The following is a 19,542-nucleotide window of genomic DNA, read 5'->3' as shown; positions in this document are numbered from 1 at the left end:
AGAGAAAAAAGGAGAGTCTTCTGTCCTTTGACCATTTATACAAGGCCGACTATCATCGCCTCTTATGAACCATTGAACAGGATATCTCTCATTGGCAAAAATAATTAATTTCTTGGGTAGGTCGCATAAATGCAATAAAAAACTGTTGTATCTGTTCCAGACTCTCCTCATAGCAGTTACTGCCCATGTTCTTGCTTCTTTACAGTCCTTTTATTTCAAGCTTATTTGAACAGAAAACCCCTTCTGCAAAGGGATGCCCCTCCTTTGAAAAATCACAAAATTGCCTTGGGGTACCCCTAGGAGAGAACACCTGGGAAGCCATACACCTAAAAATTTCTAAGTGCTCCATTAGTGTATCCATTAAGGAGCACTTATACAAAGTCTACACTTGGTGATACCTAGGGCCTAATTCAAACCCGATTGCTCCTCTGCAAATTTGCAGAGGTCTGCTATTAGATAGTCGCCGCCCATAGAGTGAAACCCCCCCTGTGCATGTGCGCGATAGCATGCGTACGCCATGCGAAAACCTCGCCAGACAACTGCAAATCCGTTCGCAACTCACTCACTATCTAATAATTTTTCCAGTCTGTACGTAGCCCAGGACTTACTCCTACAGTGCGATACAAACAGGCTGATCGGGTCTGGAGCCTACGTCACACACACCCCTAGTCCCGACATGCCTGCATAAGATGTACCCTTCTACCTCAAACCTGTATTGGCGGCACTGTGGCCAGATAGGTTTCTTTTTTTCACACTTTGTGGACTTATGCACATATTACACCATTCTGAACGATGGACCAGTTACTCTTAATGTCTGAATGCCCCCTCTTACTCCGGCCACACTGCTTCTATGTGCTCCAGTCTGCCAGCTATCCAAACATTCTAACAAGCTGGTTCTTTACATTACATGTGCTGCGACCAAACTCCAGATAGCTATGGTTTGGAAATAGTCCTCCCTCCATCACATCAGGAACTATTGAGCCAGATCTGCTTTGTATCTAAAATGGACTATAACACCAGTCTCCAAAATAACACAGTGGCCTAGTTACATGCAGTGTGGGCTCCTTGGTATAATATGCAAAATGTGACTCTTCCTGGCCTTACTTAAACTAGACGTCTTTCTACATAATTTTTTTCTTGTTTCCTCTCCCCTCCCTCCCACACTTGCTTCCCTGTCCAGCTTTATTTTTGATTTCTGCTCTGCCCCCATCTAAAATCCTATTTTCCTTGTGTTCCCTAGAACATTCTGAATATATATATATATATATATATATATATATATATATATATACACATATATACACACAGGTTGAGTATCCCTTATCCAAAATGCTTAGGACCAGAGGTATTTTGGATATGGGATTTTTCCGTATTTTGGAATAATTGCATACCATAATGAGATATCATGGTGATGGGACCTAAATTTAAGCACACAATTCATTTATGTTTCATATACACCTTATACACACAGCCTGAAGGTCATTTAATACAATATTTTTAATAACTTTGTGTATTAAACAAAGATTGTGTACATTGAGCCATCAAAAAACAAAGGTTTCACTATCTCACTCTCACTCAAAAAAGTCCGTATTTCGGAATATTCCGTATTTCGGAATATTTGGATATGGGATACTCAACCTGTATATATGTGTGTATATATATATATATATATATATATATATATATATAGATAGAAAGTGGGGTAGACCTAACAATAGCGCTAAATGGAGAGCTCAACCTCAAAACGTACTCCCTGTTAGACGGAATACAATAGTACAAATGCAGAGAAAGGGGTGGTGTCTAAGGGAGCTAAACACATAGATATCATCCAGAATTTGACCACAAATCACTTTAAAATAATTTTTTCAGATATTTATATAAAAGTATTCGACAATAACAGTGAATAAAAAATGGCTGACATGATCAAAATGCAGACATCAGATATGGACACCATATAATGCGGATAATTGGTAAGTCCAATGTGGTTTTCTTAATTAGTACATATCCGATGTTCTTATATCCGAACCAGAAACCCAACGCGTTTCGATCAACTGGACTTTATCAGGGGCTCAATATCAAAAAAGTCGGACGAACATAAAAGAATAGATGACCAATTAGTGATCGTTTTAGTCCCACATCAGTAAAACAGGATTTGCAATAACAGATGTAATAAAACGTGCTCTGATTCCACAGCAAGATTTGAATAGAATATGCCAACTCAGTAAGGCAAACAATAATACAATAATGCTGAGTTCGGTATAAGCCACAATTTCGTTTTCGTGGATAATCCTCAGCAGGAAGAGTGGCCTCTCCTAGTCAGCAGTCTAGGAGATTCACTGTTACTGTCGAATACTTTTATATAAATATATAAAAATTATTTCAAAGTGATTTGTGGTCAAATTCTGGATGATATCTATGTGTTTAGCTCCCTTAGACAACACCCCTTTCTCTCTCTCTATTATATATATATATATATATATATATATATATATATATATATATATACATATCTCCAAAGAAAGAAGGCGGCACTCAGAGTCTCAAGAGCTTAGTGAAAACCGACCCGTGTTTAATTAAACACGGGTCGGTTTTCACTAAGCTCTTGAGACTCTGAGTGCCGCCTTCTTTCTTTGGCTGTATAAGGAGTATCACTCCTTGAGGAAGGCACCTGAGCAAATACCCAGGTGGAGTGAGAGTGCCGGACTGTAGCGAGGAGCATGCATATATATATATATATATATATATATATATATATTCTAAACTCTTACCTGTATCTCCTGGATTTTTTTTTCTGCTCATCACATCTATACATAGCTTCTCCCGTTCCATCTCGCTCTCATTCCTGTGTCCCCTTTTATTCCCTTCCCTCCCCCTTATTGCAAAATAAAAATGTACCTTTCCTTAAAGTTCATTTGATTTTTCTGGTCGGTCTCCTAAGCAAGACTGCCTCATTTTTGTTTTGTTTTGCCTGTTACGACAAAGGTTACTGTACCCTATTTTGTCTCTGAATTGCCATGTTGATAATCCTATGTATTTTAATTCTTTATCGTCAATAAAAAAAAATATGATTAAAAAAAATAAAAACATAAAAATGTCATATAAAGTAAAGATGTAAGTTTTTAATGATTAAATATATAAAATATGTAGGGTGCAATCTAGATACATTTTCTAATCATTTACTAGGATCAATAAAACTCCCATATTTAAACAAACAATAACCACATCTGCCCAATATATGTGCATCATATGTGAGATTTCTTTTTGACAGTTTCCAGCAAGCAGCAACAGGGTCATTAAACTATTTGTTGTTGGAATTATCCCTCTCCTATAATATATTTCTTAATTTAATTTACAAGTCAATGGTGTCACTGCAAACACTCAGAGCATCTATTGGTCCAAAAACATCTATCAAATCTTCTCTTAAATTACTTCCTGGTTGTGCAGTAACATCCAATGACTCCTGAGATGGTGGAGTCAGTGTGTGATATACCGCCTTTGATTTCCATTCAGGCTCCTGCTTTCCTTCAGGGCAGGATGTGATATGTTCAGGGCTGGAACAAAGCACCAAGGATGATCCATCCAGTGACATTTTACACAGAGAACTAGCTGTGCTTTGTTCTCCCCTCCATATCCCTGGAGAAGAGGATGCTGGAGTGTCATGCCTGCTAGTACTCGGTATGGGTTGAATTGTTGGCAGACCTGTTTCAATCTCCATGCAGGAAGAAGTCCGGTAAAGCCCTCGGTCAGCTGCCTTTTCTATAAAGACACAGTCTTCCAGCAGTGTGGCACTTTTGACGGTGAGGGAAAGGCTACTGGACAAGGTAGTGCCATGGAAAAGACTCTTGGGTATCAAAGCTTCACTGAAGAGTGCCTCATCAATGCTGCGGCGCAGGTTGATTGGAGATGGAGGCCGAAAGTCAACTGTGGAGTCACTGTCCATTTGGACACTGATAAATGATGGTGTTTTGGAAACAGGATGAAGGCTTAAACCTTGAACCTCAAGGCTTTTGCTGCTGTGGTAAATTAGGCTCAGGTCTTCTTCATGACTTAAGCGTTTTTCTACTAGGGTGTATAGTGGAAAGAACTCTGAGTCACTCCTAGCAATGGTGTCACAAATCAGCAACTTCTCATGTTGAGAGGAAGCCCACTGGGAGTTGGTCTGTAAAATAGGTGCCTTCATTGTCACATGGCCGGGGGAAAGCCGGAATAACTGGGTCCAACAGTTGGTTCTCCCCATCTCATTGGCACAAAAAATTGGGTAGGCCCCTATGAGTGCAAGGGGTAGACAGATGCCCACTTCACAAAGACTTGAGCTTAACTGGAAAGCCCACCAGGGCCAGGGCCCAAAAACAATGGACCCACCATAGCCCATGGCATAGAGCACTGCATAAGTTTGAAGCCCGGCATTCAGAAGACCAAAACAAGCAGACAACAGAACAATGTAAGTTGCTCGGCTCCAATCTTTTACGCTAGTGAAAGGGCAGCCACTGGTATATTCTGTAGGAGGAGCAGAGCTCTTGAGGTCATAGATTTGAGTGTTTTGTGTCCTTGCTATGCAACAAAAAATGAAGAAGCATAGAGAAAGGAGTACAGTTAATACCACATAGACTCCCCGGGACACCAGAAGAAGGAAGGGGAACTGATGTAAAAGGTCAACAACTACAACTGCTCCTCCAGTGGTGATAAAGTGAAGAAAAGCTGCTGAAGTAAAGATGCAGATCCGTGTGAAGCTTGGTGTTGATTGTTGAAGGCGGCATCTTGAACACAGCAATAGGAAGACAATACTGAAACTTGAGGTCATACAAGGGAAGGCCAGGTCATGCAGTAGCAAAGCAGTGAAAACTGGGAGACGATCTCGGTGGCCATATGCATCATAAAAAAGGGTAAAAGCTCGGCTGCTGCCTAAAGATATCAATAGCAGATGTAATATTGAGAAATAAAAACCACCGGATGGGCATCTAAACACAAGACAAAAAATAGACAGTAAAGCCAGCAGAGCCACTGATCCATAAAGGCCCACAGAGCCATATACGAGGGCTTCCCAGGCCACACCCCAGTCAGCCACAGACGTATTCCAATCAGCATGCAGAGTAATAAATATTGGAGGAGAAGAAAGAAGAGGCGTATATCCATTAAGAGTGGGGTTTATTTCAAGAGCAGTTGGCCTCTGTGTCATGCTGAAGTCACATTTCTCAAAAGTAGAGTGGTGGCAGTCCCATGAAGAGGAATCAGTTGGTGATGTTGAGCCATGTGAAATAAAACCAGGATCTAAAAAAAAAGAAAAGAAAACAGATTAAGTAAATGCAAAAGATTATAATGAAAAGAAAAGAAACCAAAGTTACAACTTCCATACATTAAGCTGGCCAACAAATTTACAGCAATGATCCCAATATAACTGCCCATAGGTGGTATTTTATGAACAGTTTTCCTAAGGTAAATGGACTCCCTCCTTGTCTGAAGAATTATGCCCTACAAAGCCTTCCAGCAAGAGGTTCGGGAATAAAGAAGCCTTTTCGCTTTTTGCATTTCTTATTAATTGAGCACTAGGAAGAGAGAATGTACTTCTAGCATTCTTAAAAATGAAATGATATACAGCTAGTTCACCACCTTTATATGTGATCTGTAAAGTTATAAAAGCTTTTGGTTTAGCAGAAGAGAACCACATACAAACATTCTGCAAACAATAAAACAATGAATGAGTATAAAATTTCATAATACAGAACAGTGCAGAGTATTCCTATTTTGCACAAATTCTTGTTTAAAAATAAAATAAAAAAAATTCTAGCACTATGGCAGCATTATTGATCATTACCTTTTTTACCCATTATCCAATTACTGACTAAAAAAGGAGTACAGCTGGCCATACACCAGACCAACTTTCATCCAACTAGTTGCTTGGTTGGAATGGAAACTTGGTAATGTATGGGAGCAAATGACAATCAACAATTTGGTCTAAACCCCAGAAAATAGCCTAAAATAATATATTTCAGACAACTTGTTTGAACAACAGACAAGCAAACCCAGGACCGGATTTCCCATAATGCAACACAGACAGCTGCCTAGGGCCCTATGGGCCTCAGAGTGCCCAAATGAAAAAATCTTACTAGAGAAAAAAGGCCCTGAAAGACTGAATTGCGGGAATGGGGTGGGCTGCAGGGCCTCGATTAGAGTGTTTTGCCGGGCCAGCACCTGGGCACAGGCATGCTGCAAGCATGGCAATTCTGCTAAAAATGACTGTATAGTATTGGCAGAGTTTCTTGCACAGCACTCTCTGTGCTCTCAGCCAATCACAGGGGTCACAGGTGCATGTGCTAGGCACCTCCAGTCAGGACTCCGCACAAGCTGGTCTGACCCATCCTGCTCAGCAGCTTGGTGCCGATGCGGAGAGATAGTGACAGCTGTGCAGGAAGCCTGACACGTGTAGAAGACAGTGGTAAACTAGGAATACATTTGATTTACAGTCGGGCGGGATGCCAGCTGTCCCTATCCCAATAGCGGCATCCTGCCCACCAGAATGCCGGCAGCAGGCCGAGCGCAAAGAATCCCCTTGCGGGCTTCCTACGTTTGTCACACTGCGGGCTCAGTGACTCTCTGCGCTCGCAACAGGATCTATTCACACTCTATAGGTGTCGTGGACACCCACGAGTGGGAAAGTCCTGTTTTCTGGGATTCTGGCTGGCGGCATTGGCATCTGGCGGGATTCTGGTAGCCGGCAAATTGAACAGAACCTGTGAGCTAGACACATGTATAGCATATTAAAGATGAGCTATGGTCACTGAGAGTGATCAGTGTATTTCAGGTGTTGCTATATTATATATATATATATATATATATATATATATATATATATATATATAGGAACAGCAAGTGGATGGTACGGCACTCCAAGCGTCTCAATAAATCAAATTCAAACCAACATAGGGAATGACAACGTTTCAGTGCTTTTAATGTAGCACTTTCGTCAGGTCAGCTACATTAAAGCACTGAAACGTTGTCATTCCCTATGTTGGTTTGAATTTGATTTATTGAGACGCTTGGAGTGCCGTACCATCCACTTGCTGTTGCTTCCTCGTTCAGGCACCCAGCGCATAACTACGATTGACGGGAGAGCCGTACCTCCAGTTGTGTGTATATATATATATATATATATATATATATATATATATATATATATATTTATAGTGGCAGGAGAGGTACTTTGCCACCTGTAAGCTATACACAGGGTCCTGGGAGTGGATGGGAAGTGTGGATGGACCAGGTTCCCATCCATTTGGCCCAGACCAGGTCTTATAGGCTTCTTATCCCAAGAAGCTGCTTTATCAGCCAGCACCTGGGTGCTGGGTTTAACCACTTAACTGACGATTTTTTACTTCAAAAGCGTTAACATTGTTTTTTTTAATTTATTTTATTTAATAAAGTTGAAAAAGGATTTTTTTTAAATATTTAAACATTATATTATGCACATCTGCAGAACGGATCTCCTCGTCAAAAACGGTGGGACGGCGCAGTTGCATGAAATCTGACCATGCCAGTTAAGTAGAGTCTCTCCCATGAGTCAGGGCTCCTGTAGGCAATTAGTGTCCAGGCGATAGGCCTGCTAGGGACAGTGGGATCCGGAAGACTGGGGCACTAGTGTCAGGATGCCGAGACCTGAAGGGTTCCTTATTTATTAAGTAATAGGGAGTGAGGCAGGGCCTAACCTCCCTGGTTGTTTATACTAAAGACTGTTATCTTTGTTTTATGTATATCTTTGTTTTTGAGATACCTGAATAAAAGGTATTTGATGTTTTTGTACAAGCCTGGAGTCGGTCGTTGGTGGATTTTTGTAGCAGAGCACATTCTAGCAAGTCTCCTGTTACAAAATATATATATCTGTTGAGATATTATATATATATATATATATATATATATATATATATATATATATATATATATATATATATATATATATAGGTTTGTAACAGTCCGCCACTCTCAGGGTCACAGCTAGCAGCGTGTCGGGTGCCCCACTAACACCTGGCATGGTGTAATGTAGACACAAATGCAATAGTTGGCACTCCAGACGTCAAAGAAACAGCACACAAACAAGAGTGTAAGTTGCGGTCGACGTTTCATGGACCGTACTCCCTTTTATCAAGACAGATATATATATTTATATTGGAGGTGGGGGCCCTAAACCATTATAGTGCATAGGACCCTGTGTAATTTTATTCTGTCTCTGAGCAAACCATGTTGCAATGCAAGGTGTGAAAATGCATTTATTTCTTAGTGTTTTTAGCATGCAGAGAAAATACTGGCTACTTTTGCATAAAGCAATCACATACTGGGAAGTTTAGAATTAAGCGTGGACCCTTTGCCCAACATATGGGCGGGATGTAATGAAGTCCGAGTTCGGCGGCTGTTCTGGAAGTTAGCTGAACTCGGATGTTTTTTTTAAAGGGCAATCATGTACAAGGCTAAACCATGCCTTGTACATGACTGTCACTTTAAAAAAAAAAAAAAGTCTACGCTCGTCTGGCATCCCACGCGGTCGCCGAACTGGGACTTCATTACATCCCGTCCCCTATAGCTCTCTACATCTTTGTAGTCTGTCCCATCCAAGGCCGAAGTACAAATTCTTTTATTTTACCTGCTATATTGTATGTTTAAGAATGCACAACTTTAGTAACATTTTCTATATAGTAGGTGATACACTGGAATGTCAGTTGCTGCAGCGCCGAATACAAAGGCTTTCATTGTCTGTACTTATCCCAAAAAGGTATTATTATAGGACAGGACATGTTCAACAAATTTGGAGAAAACTGCCTCTGTCTCCACAATTTTTTCCAACAATGGTAACTGGCCATGTTAAACATTACAGAAAGTATGTATGGTATATAATACTATCTACAGTACATTCTTCAAACATTCTCTATCATCATATAATTTAGCTCAATGCAATTTTTTCCCCTCATCACCCCCCAATAGTTATCCAGTTTGGGTCTCAGCCCTTTATCCCATTCTTTTTCATGTCTATCTTGACAAGCTAGTACTAAATCTGTTTATAAAGGGAGATCAGCCTCTTACAGCAAGCTGTTTGTAAGGGGGCATATTTCCTGAATAACCTAACTTGTGGGGCATTTAGACGTAGCGGGAGGTGTATCAAAACTTGGAGAGAGATAAAGTACCAACCAACCTGTCACTTTTAAAAAACATCCTGTAAAATGGCAGTTGGGAGTTACTCGGTTGGTACTTTATATCTCTCCCCAAGATTTGATACATCTACCCCATAGAATCCTATGTACAGTATGTGCATGAAGTCTAAGATAAACCATATCCTTACTTGAATCTAGGGTTGAAATTGGTGATAGGATAGCGGAAAATCAGTAGTATCCATGGGAGGCAATCACGAGACCGCCTATCAGGATCCCAGCGGTCACAATGCAGACGCCAGAATCCCGACAGGCGGTGAAATGCTCTTTTCTCCCTCTGTGTGTGTCCACGACACCCATAGAGGGAGAATATAACCTGCCACCATGCCCACAGCGTGGTGAGCGCAGCGAGCCCACAAGGGGCTTTCTAGCGCTCGCCACACTGCCGGCATTCTGGCGACTGGGATGCCGCTGTCAGTATCTTGACAGCCAGCATTCCGGCCACCGGTAAATAGTATGTATTCCTTATCACCACTTGAGGTAACTGAGATTATCAGAGTTTAAAATTGGATTTGGAGTGTCAAGTCCAAGTATTTCCCATATCTGTGTAAAATACTGTAATGTGGGTAAAGAGTGTTATAAGATTTACTCTCTGTAACTTAAGGGCCCTACACACTTGACGATAACGGATATAGATATAAACGATATAGTTAAAAAATGAACGATAAATCGTTCAGTGTGTATGCATCAGCGATGAACGATGTGCAGCCCCACAGTCGTTCATCGTTGATCTATCCTCGTTTATACATGCACGTCAATTTGGACGATATAGCTGTATCTACTGTCATATCGTTAAAATCGGCCATCGATATCGTCCAGTGTGTAGGCAGAAATTGTTGATTAAATAAATCGACCAACGAAAATCTCCCCAGTGTGTGTAGGGCCCTTTAGCAATACTCCAAATTGAGCATTTTATGGAAGATTAATACATATCTTTTGTGGAGATGGGGAATCAGAGTATCCATAAAGGTTTCCTAGTTTGCTGCTGTGAATCAGGTTCTGTATATTTGCCACAGATTCACCACATATTCTGTATTGCTGGATAGGAATCTTACCGATAGGACATACATGAATACAATTAATATATAAAAAGATGGCAATACTATCATTTATGGAAACAATTAAGCATAGTGATACCAACACAGATGGTCATTATTACATAGTAGGATCGCCATCAGGGGAGGACTGCTGGGACAGGAGTCCCAGGCCCAGACACTCGGACAGAGATGGTGGGGCCTACCTGCTGCTACTGCCCTCCCGCTAGCTACTACAGCCATGTCTTACCACAGTGCAATACAGTTTTGTGGGGGGGTGTTTACTCAGCACACGTGATCACGCTGCTGAAAGTGAGGAATGAGGCAGCCAGAACAGAAGGTGGTAACATTAAGGGTCATGCTGAAGAGGGGACTGGCTGGGGCGGTTGGAACAAGAGTGAGGTTGTCTGCTGAGACAGAAAGTGGGACCTGTCTGCAGAGACATAAGGGGGTATGGGGTCAGGCCACTCAGACAGAAGGGAGCGCTGGCTGCTGAGACACAGCGGGGCTGTAGCTGCAGAAACACAGGGGACAAGGCTGAAGAGAACTTAGGGAGTCATGGCAAAAGCTGGAGACATACAGTAAGACATGGCAAGGTGAGAAGAAGCTTAGGATATAGAATTACAACTGAATGAAAGTTGTCTTTGGGTTAGTGGAAGGCGGTATGGGGAGAGTTGAAGCTACAGACATAAAATAAAGGTGTACACACGGTGCGATATGCACTTAACTTTTCTTACGATTTTGACTATATAGTGAAAATTGTAAGGAAAGTTGTTGCATATTGCACCGTGTGTACACAGCTTGCGATGCTGATGCGTAGTTCCGCGGGATCGGCATCGCAAGCAAAAATAGACTGTGGAGGCAATCTCGTGTAAAAGATAGTCAAAATTGGCACTTAGCCAAAATCGGTATCACAAGCACAGTCATCTATGCTTGTGATACCGACCACAGTCCATGTCGCATAGTGAGAATCGGACATAGCCCAAATCTCACCGTGTGTATGGACCTTAAGCCTTTTTGATGGTATGGAGTAAAGAAAAGTTACAGAGGCACAGAATAAGTTAATTATTTTGACTTTAGTTGTTTTTTCTACTTAAGGCAACTTCCGTTATGTATTCTGTAAAATCAGGACACCATTGATAACCCAGTTTCGCTCTCTTGGATAAGCAAATCTAAACAATTCACAACCAATACTTCCTTGTAATAAAACAAAAATATGTTATGAAGTTCTTACTACTTAACCTGTAAATCTGTATGGTATGAATAATGGGATGATAAATATTGTGCGTTCCATATGAGAACATGACAGTCCCACTGTAAATGAATACAGACAGATGAATTGCCCTGTGATGGACAAGGTACAGTCATCACACTGTAAGAATTCATATCTAAAAGGTGTAAAACTAAACACTGTAAAATATTTTTTATTGCAATGTAAATACACTGCCTTATAAAGTTGTATTTTACCTCCTAGCTTCGGAAACATCAATTTCTTCACATCTGTTATCTCTTATCGCTGCTGCAGCTCTCAATAAATGAAATATTGAGTTGTTTAGCTCTGGAGATAGACACATTTTCCTGAGCAAACATTCTGACTAATGAAGACTACAGGGAAAACCTCCTAATTCAGGATAGGTTCTAAGAAATAGCAATAAAGTCCCGGAGGGGCCTCCTGACAATCCTTCTCCAACACATTTTATTTTAAACTGCTGTGTTTGTGTTCAAGAATTCTGCTGAATTGTCTGGATTTCCCACTTTTAAAACCTGTATTATCTGCTAAAAGTTCTGTCTGTTCTTGTCATTTAAATTTTAGTTAACACAGCAAAATAAAAATGTCCCCCCCCCCCCCTCCCCCCAAGTAAGCAGCACGAATCCAGTTAACAATCTATTTATCAAACAGAGAAATCATTTTACATAAATAATGGAAAAAAATTTTTTTTAATGTGCGCTGCTGAATTCTTATTTCTGTGCAGTAGCATCTGTGACAGAGACTGGTACCAGAAGGATGATTTGTCATAGCAGTGTAAACTGAAGATTATTTTTACACTGTGCCCGAATCCAGCACCCCATTTCTTCTAACCGAAGACACTAAATTGTAACAGATGGCATTGCTGTTACTCATCTCCAGGAATACTCACAGCTCGTCAACATACTGAGAGAGAAATGCACTAATTCAATTGTTTTTTCCAGCAAGACTGAGAAAACCTTATTAACAAGTAAACAACACAACTCACATTTTCGGCTCAGTAGAGATCTTGTGGATAGTAACTGCTCCTAATAACCAGATAGATAATGGGAAGGACTACACACGTAAGCCCCGTACACACGGGGGAGATGTGTGCTGAGCGATCTAGCACAGACCTCTCAGCACACACCTCTCCCCCCGCTCAGTACTCAGCGCGATGTGTGCTGAGTGAGGAGTCAGATTACTTAGAATTTAAGCACGGATCTCTCCGTGTGTACCCTCCCCCGTAGAGGTGTGTGCTTAAATTCTAAGCAATCTGACTCTGTGTGTATACCCCATAGCGATAGGGCTGCACGTCGCTATCGTTGACTCTAGATTGGCCTGCATGCACGCCAGATCTAGTCAGATCGCTGAAGTGAGCGTCCCCCCTCCCTTCCTCGCTCAGCACACATCTCTGGGACACATCTCTACGTGTGTAACACCCACCCCCCCTCCCAAACTCCTTTTCTATACAAATTATTAAAATACGCTATTGTGGAAACTGTTAAATACTTTCCCCAGGGTGTCACTTTATGATTGTGGGCTGAGGGAATGTGGTATTAAAGTCAATTTAGTTTAACTGACCTGGAATCACGGATAAGCTACATTTTGTTACTATGGAAGCAATGTTTTTATAATAACAAACAGGATGATGAGATTGACCTCCTTCAAGCCATTCTCCCTTCTGACCTGCGTTCACTATGTAACAAATAACTCAATCCACATATGTTCATTGACTACCAGCAGAGAGAGTACCACTATCATCAAGTAGCCATATCTATTGTATGTTAATCGCATTCAAATATGGTGTAAGGGGGCAAGGCCATCAATGACACCTAAGAGTGGACATGCCTATTAATGACAGTTTTAGAGAGAACATGCATTTATTAGGGCAAACCGAAGCAAGTACTACATTTCTTTATTTTCAGGGTGAGAGCATGGTTGATAGTCTGACTGTGAGAGACTTTCCCTGCCAGTCCCTAATGGCACCTGTTAATACATATTTTAATGAAAGCCTAATAGCCATGTTAAAGACACATTATCTCCATTCTGTCCATTGCAGTTTCATAAAACAAATCACAGAGCCCATGAGGCCATTTCTAGTAATATGGCACGCGCTTGCAGAATATTGTAGGTTTGAAAAATGTATAACTGCAAAATGATTGCCTGTGGAATTATCTAGGAGGCCTGGAAATGTCCTGCTAAAGCTAGCTAAGCTAATCTCTCGCTACTTTAGAATACACTGAGACATAAAAAATAGCACTGATACACATTAAAACAGCAGTCGTCAACCTGTCGCTTGCGAGCAACGGGTAGCTCGCAGCCGCAATTTGGGTTGCTCAACCCCTGCTGGCTGCTACTGCTGCCTGACTTTGGAGGGGTCAACAATTGACTCCTCCCGTCGGTCCGTAGCACTCCTCCACCTCGGAGGAGACAGACACTAGAGGTCATACTTGACTTTAGCATCTGTCAGGGAGCACAGTGCTATAGCTACCTGGGGGTGCTGGAGGCACCAAGCAGAGAGGATGCAGTTTTCTACAAAGCTGCATCTTATTCCATTACACCCCCTAACAACAAGCATTACACCACTGACAAGGAGCATGACACCCAGAGCATGAAACCCATGGCAACAAGCTTTACACTCTTGGCAAAAAGCATGACACCCCAACATGGAACCCCTGGCAATGAGCATGGAACCCCTGCCAATGAGCAGGTAATTTAAAAGTAATTAGAAGCCTTACTGTAGGGCATAATGTGTAATGGGTATTATGGTGTGTGGCATAATGTATCACAGGCATTACAGTGTGTGGAATAATGTGTCGGCGTATTGCGGTGTGTGGAATAATGTGTCAGGGGCATTGCAGTGTGTGGCATAGTGTGTCAAGGGCATTATGGTGCCTGGAACAATGTGTCAGGGACATTGCAGTGTGTGGCATAATATGTAACAGGCATTACGGTATGGGGCATAATGTGTAAGGGGCATTACTATAAGGAGGAAAAATTAATGTAAAGGGGCATAAAACAGGATTTTTTTTTCCCTCTGGTGGCCAATGCCTGGGCGTGCAGGTTGCAAAACTAGTGAATAAGGTAGTAATTTCCTGCAATGCCACACACCCTTTTTGGAGTGCACGTGCTTTACTTTTCATATAACAATGGAATGGTGTTCCAGAATTTTTTTTGGCATGGGGGAGCAAAATATAGCTATGCCCACGAGACCGGTCTCAACACAGAAAGCCCCAGGACCCATTCAAGTACAGCAAGTTAAAAACAAACAAAAAACAACTTTAGTAGCTCTTTCATTTTATCAAGTAGCTCACACCCCAATTAAGGTTAGAGACTACTGCATTAAACAAATGTCTTGCACAGCTTGTAATGTACAACATTTGTATTAAGAAGAAAGGGGTCTACAGTAGGGTTTCATTCCATTGATATTCAAGCTTAGTATTGTGGTTCTGGTATTTTATATATGCGCTGTACATGTCCTTATTGGAAAAAGGGGACAAAGAGCACTGAAAAGCAAGGAGTTGTGTGGAGAATGTAATAGAGGATAGAGGATTGAGGACTCTGGACCTGAAAGCTTACATGCTGAGGGGTGGGTGAACAAGTGTAGGGTGAACTGGTGAGAAGTAAATGTCATGGGAAGAGAGAAGAGTGAAGATTTAGGAGGGATGGTAGCCTTTGGTGAAATGGTATATGTTGAGTGAATGTTTGAAGATGGGAAGACTAGCAGAAAGTCTTATTTAGTATGGGACGAAGTTCCAGAGGAGGGGAAAAGATTTAGAGAAATCTTAAGGCCCCCATCCACTAGTCCGATTTGGGCAGTTTTCTTCAGATTTCGACACATCTGACCGTCATATCTGAAGAAAAGTGTCACATCGGATGGCTCTTCCGATCAGATGCGCACTCCCGTGTCAGATATATCTGAACTACAGATCTCTGAGGCTGCCCCAACTATTTATCTGAATCTGAAGAAAACAGGTGCACATCGGATTGTTTTTTTTACTTCAGATGTATCTGATCAGATTCATCTGAAGCGTCACTTGACTGGCATCTCCCTGACCACTCCCACCCACCAAGAGGGGGAACAGCGGCAGCATCAGATCAATCGCATGTAGCATGTGTGCATCAGATATATCTGATGCGATCTGGCACATGATATATCGCATCAGATATATCTGAAGTGAATGTAATTAAAATTAAAGCCAGGGTCTGATCCAATTCCCGTGACGCTCCCGGGAGAGTTCAAGAGAAATCTGATGCTATCTGCAGTTCAGACAAGTCTGAGTAGTGGATGGCCACCTTTAGTGTTATGTGTGAGATGACGTGAACAGAGGGAAGTAGAGGTTGGAGAGGAAGAGCAGAGGGGGTGGCTGTACAGAGATGAGGTCAGAGATGTAGGAGGGTGTGAGATATAAAGAGCTTGTATTTGAGGATCAGGACTTTGAACTGGATGTGGATGGAGAGTCAATGAAGAGGGGGAGGTAGGCACAGAGCATTTTAAAAGAAAAATGAGACATGCTGTAGTGTTCATGATGGATTGTAGTGGTTTTTATACTTTTATGGCATCCAGGGTAAGAAAGGATCCCATCTTATACCCCTTTTCCACTAGCTTTTAAAACACGGGTAAATGCGCGGGGGCGCGCATTTACCCATGTTTTTCCCTAGTGGAAACGGCCCCATCTGCAGATTCCCGGATCAAGTGATCCGGGAATCCTACCCAGGTAGCTTGCCGGGTTGAACACGTGTTCAACCCGGTAAGCTGTGTAGTGTGAACGGGAGCCGTGTCGAGGCAACATGGCTCCCGTTCACAGTTTATGGGAGGGCGGCGCTGGGAGATCATGTGATCTCCCAGCGCCGCCCCTGCCGCGTCACTAGCAGCGTCACCAACCCGGCAATATGCTGGGTTGGTGAGCGCTGTGGGAAAGGGGGCTGTGGCACGGGTCGCAGCCGTGTCAGGCGACACGGCTGCGACCCGTGCTACAATGGAAAAGGGGTATTAGAGAAGTTGCAGAGGTGAAGGTAGCAAGAGTGATATATATTAAAATGTGCAGGGTGAAGGACATAATGGAGTCAAAAATGACAACCAGGCAGCCAGGAAGGATTGGACAGTGAGGTAAGAGATAATCCGTGAGAGGTCAGAGTCACAAAGACATAAACTACCAACCAGTCAGCTCCTAACTGTCATGTTACAGGCTTGTCTGTTTGTCTACGATACCTGAGCAGCCTGTTATATGAATTAAGGTGGAATTATACTAGTATTGTGCAAATGAGTTACAGTAGGTGCTTATTAGGATGCACTTCTATCACTGTGATCATACCTAGTTATATGGTTTATGAAGACGGACAGACATACAGACAGATAGAATGTTTAAGATAAATATATAAAAGACTTTGAACTTGAATATGTTACTTCTCACATTCGCCGATCATCACAAATGTTCTGCTACTGAAGTCTGGCTGTGACGTTAAAATCCTTGAAGACAGAATGTAAAATAAGTGCTTAAAAATATTCTAACCTCAAATAATTACATTTCTGATAATTTGGTATAGTAAAGGGTAATGAATATGTTTGCTGTTGCCAGAGATTTAATAAAAGCAATATCTAACAAGCAATTTATTTATTAACATTATTTATATGATCATATATGTTGTGATTATGAAATCATATGGGTGTATATGTCGGGTGTGGATTATTACATCTACAGTAAAAAAGGTCTACATTCAACAGGTCTACCACTAAAGGTAGACATGCATTAGGTCGACAGGGTCAGAAGGTCGACATGGAATAGGTAGACAATAGGAAAAGTCAACAGGGTCAATAGGTAGTTAGGTCAAAAGGTTGACACAAAAAAGGTAGACAATTTTTTACATTTTTGGTGAGTCAGTTGGGTGTCTTTTTTTCCTGTCTAATAGACAGGAAAAACAGACACCCAACCGAGTTTTCAAACAGTTGAATTCCCCCCATTGACTGTAGAACTTTTTAGAGTACATCTATAGTCCGGATACCGTATATGTCTTGACTGGTATCCGGTCTCTAGGTCGACATGACAAAAGGTCAAAAAGAGTTTCACTTTTTTCCCATTTTTTGGACTTTTTCCTACTTTTAGGATCCACGTGGACTACAATTGGGAACGGTAACCTTGCCCGAAGATCGCTCGCCATGCGAGGGGACACTGTGCCCTAATTGGGGATCCGTGTCACTGTACGGAGATAACGACACCAAAAAAAAAAAGTGCAAAAACTCATGTCGACCTTCAGTCATGCCGACCTAGTACATGTCAACCTTGAGTCTCTGTCGACTTAGAAATCATGTCGACCTACTTAGTGTTGACCAATAGTGATCGACCTAGACAGTGTCGACTTAAGTGTGGTCGACCTTGCATACCACACCCGTCTTGACTTTACTGTTCTTTGGCTTGTTTTCTAGCCTTGGAACACTCCAGTAAACTCACATTACTTGTGCTTAAAAAAAAGGTTTTGTTGCCTTTTAATTCAGCAGCCATATGTTTAAAAAAAAACAAAAAAGTTACATAGTTTGTGAGATTGAAAAAAAGACATCCGTCCATCGAGTTCAACCTATTTGTGTTCTCCTGCTTTGTATTATTTTCAGGATTAATTTTATCTGTTGATAAAGTCGCCCGTTGTGTTGTATTCCCTCATTTTATTATAACTATGGTACGTGATTTATCCACCGTAACCCTGTATATCCTTATCCATTAGGAATTTATCTAGGCCATTCTTAAAAGTATAGACCGAGTCTGCCATTACTACTTTCTCAGGCAGGGAACTCCAAACTCGTATTGTACTTATTGTGAAAAAACCTTTCCGCCTCTGTGTGTGGCATCTCCTCTCCTCTAACCTAAGTGGGTGTCCACGTGTTTTCTGTGCTGGTCTTAACAAAAACAGATCACCGAAAGCTCTGTGTATTGTCCCCTTAAATATTTATAAATGTTGATCACGTCCCCTCTTAATCTCCTCTTTTCTAGTGTGAACATGTCAAGCCTTGCAAGTCTTTCCTGGTATTCCAGCGCCTCTATCCCCCTAATTACTTTGGTCGCCCACCTCTGAACCTTTTCTAGTTCCAGGATATCCTTCTTGTAGCAGAGTGCCCAAAATTGTGTACAGTACTCCAGATGGGGCCTCACTAAGGCTTTATATAATGGGAGTATAACACTCTCATCCCTTGCATCAATATCCCTCTTTATGCATGCTAGTACTTTGTTTGCCTTTTTTTGCCGCTATCCTGCATTGGGTGCTGCTGCTAAGTTTGTTATCTATATGAACACCTAAATCTTTTTCCAGTACAGAGTCCCCTAAAATCACCCCATTAAGTATGTAGGTGTAATTTGTGTTCTTGCTACCAAGGTGCATTACCTTACACTTGTCTGTAGTAAACCTTATTCTCCATTTTGCTGCCCATGATTCCAGTTTAAATAGGTCGTTCTGGAAAGGCTCAGCGTCTCCCTCCGAATTTATAACCTTATATAGTTTGGTATCGTCTGCAAAAATTGACACCATGCTCTCTAGACCTTCCGCTAGATCATTAATGAAAATGTTGAACAATAGCGGTTCGAGAACAGACCCTTGTGGCACCCCACTTAGAACTTTAGTCCAATTTGAAAAAGTTCCATTTACCACAACTCGATGCTCCCTATTATCTAACCAAAACCCAAGTGCATATTGTGCCTCCTAACCCTAGTTCATGTGACTTGTAAATAAGTCTCATGTGTGGCACTGTGTCAAAAGCTTTAGCAAAGTCTAAAAAGATTACATCAACCACCTTACCCTGATCAAGGTACGCACTAACAGTTTCATAAAAGCCTAGTAAGTAGGTTTGACATGATCTATCCTTCACAAATCCGTGTTGGTTCCTAATAATAATCTTTTTGGCTTTGAGGATCTTCTGTACACTATCCCTCAGAATGCTTTCTAGGACTTTCCCCACTATAGATGCAAGACTAACTGGTCTATAATTGCCTGGTTCAGCTTTACTTCCCTTTTTGAAGATTGGCACTACTTCAGCTATACGCCTAGTGACGGACCGTGGCTAAAAAGTGAACTTGAAGTATGAACTTGAAGTATGCGCTAAAGA

At 41.6% G+C, this 19,542-nt stretch overlaps 1 protein-coding gene across 3 annotated transcripts in view; it reads right to left on the bottom strand.

Annotated features, from left to right (window-relative positions):
- Window positions 1-3,099: 3,099 nt before the first annotated feature.
- PRRT4 (proline rich transmembrane protein 4) overlaps window positions 3,100-19,542 on the bottom strand; it is a 57,910-nt gene continuing 41,467 nt past the window's right edge. For all 3 annotated transcript variants that reach the window (XM_063926693.1, XM_063926692.1, XM_063926694.1), the window contains exon 3: window positions 3,100-5,268. In XM_063926693.1, coding sequence (XP_063782763.1) covers window positions 3,350-5,268 — 1,919 coding nt within the window. In that variant the 3' untranslated portion in view covers window positions 3,100-3,349. The remainder of the gene's footprint in view (window positions 5,269-19,542) is intronic.

Source organism: Pseudophryne corroboree, chromosome 6 (assembly GCF_028390025.1).
Source record: "Pseudophryne corroboree isolate aPseCor3 chromosome 6, aPseCor3.hap2, whole genome shotgun sequence".
Lineage (NCBI taxonomy): Eukaryota > Metazoa > Chordata > Amphibia > Anura > Myobatrachidae > Pseudophryne > Pseudophryne corroboree.
Note: the sequence above shows the minus strand (reverse complement) of the source record. Positions and strands in the feature narration are given on the sequence as shown.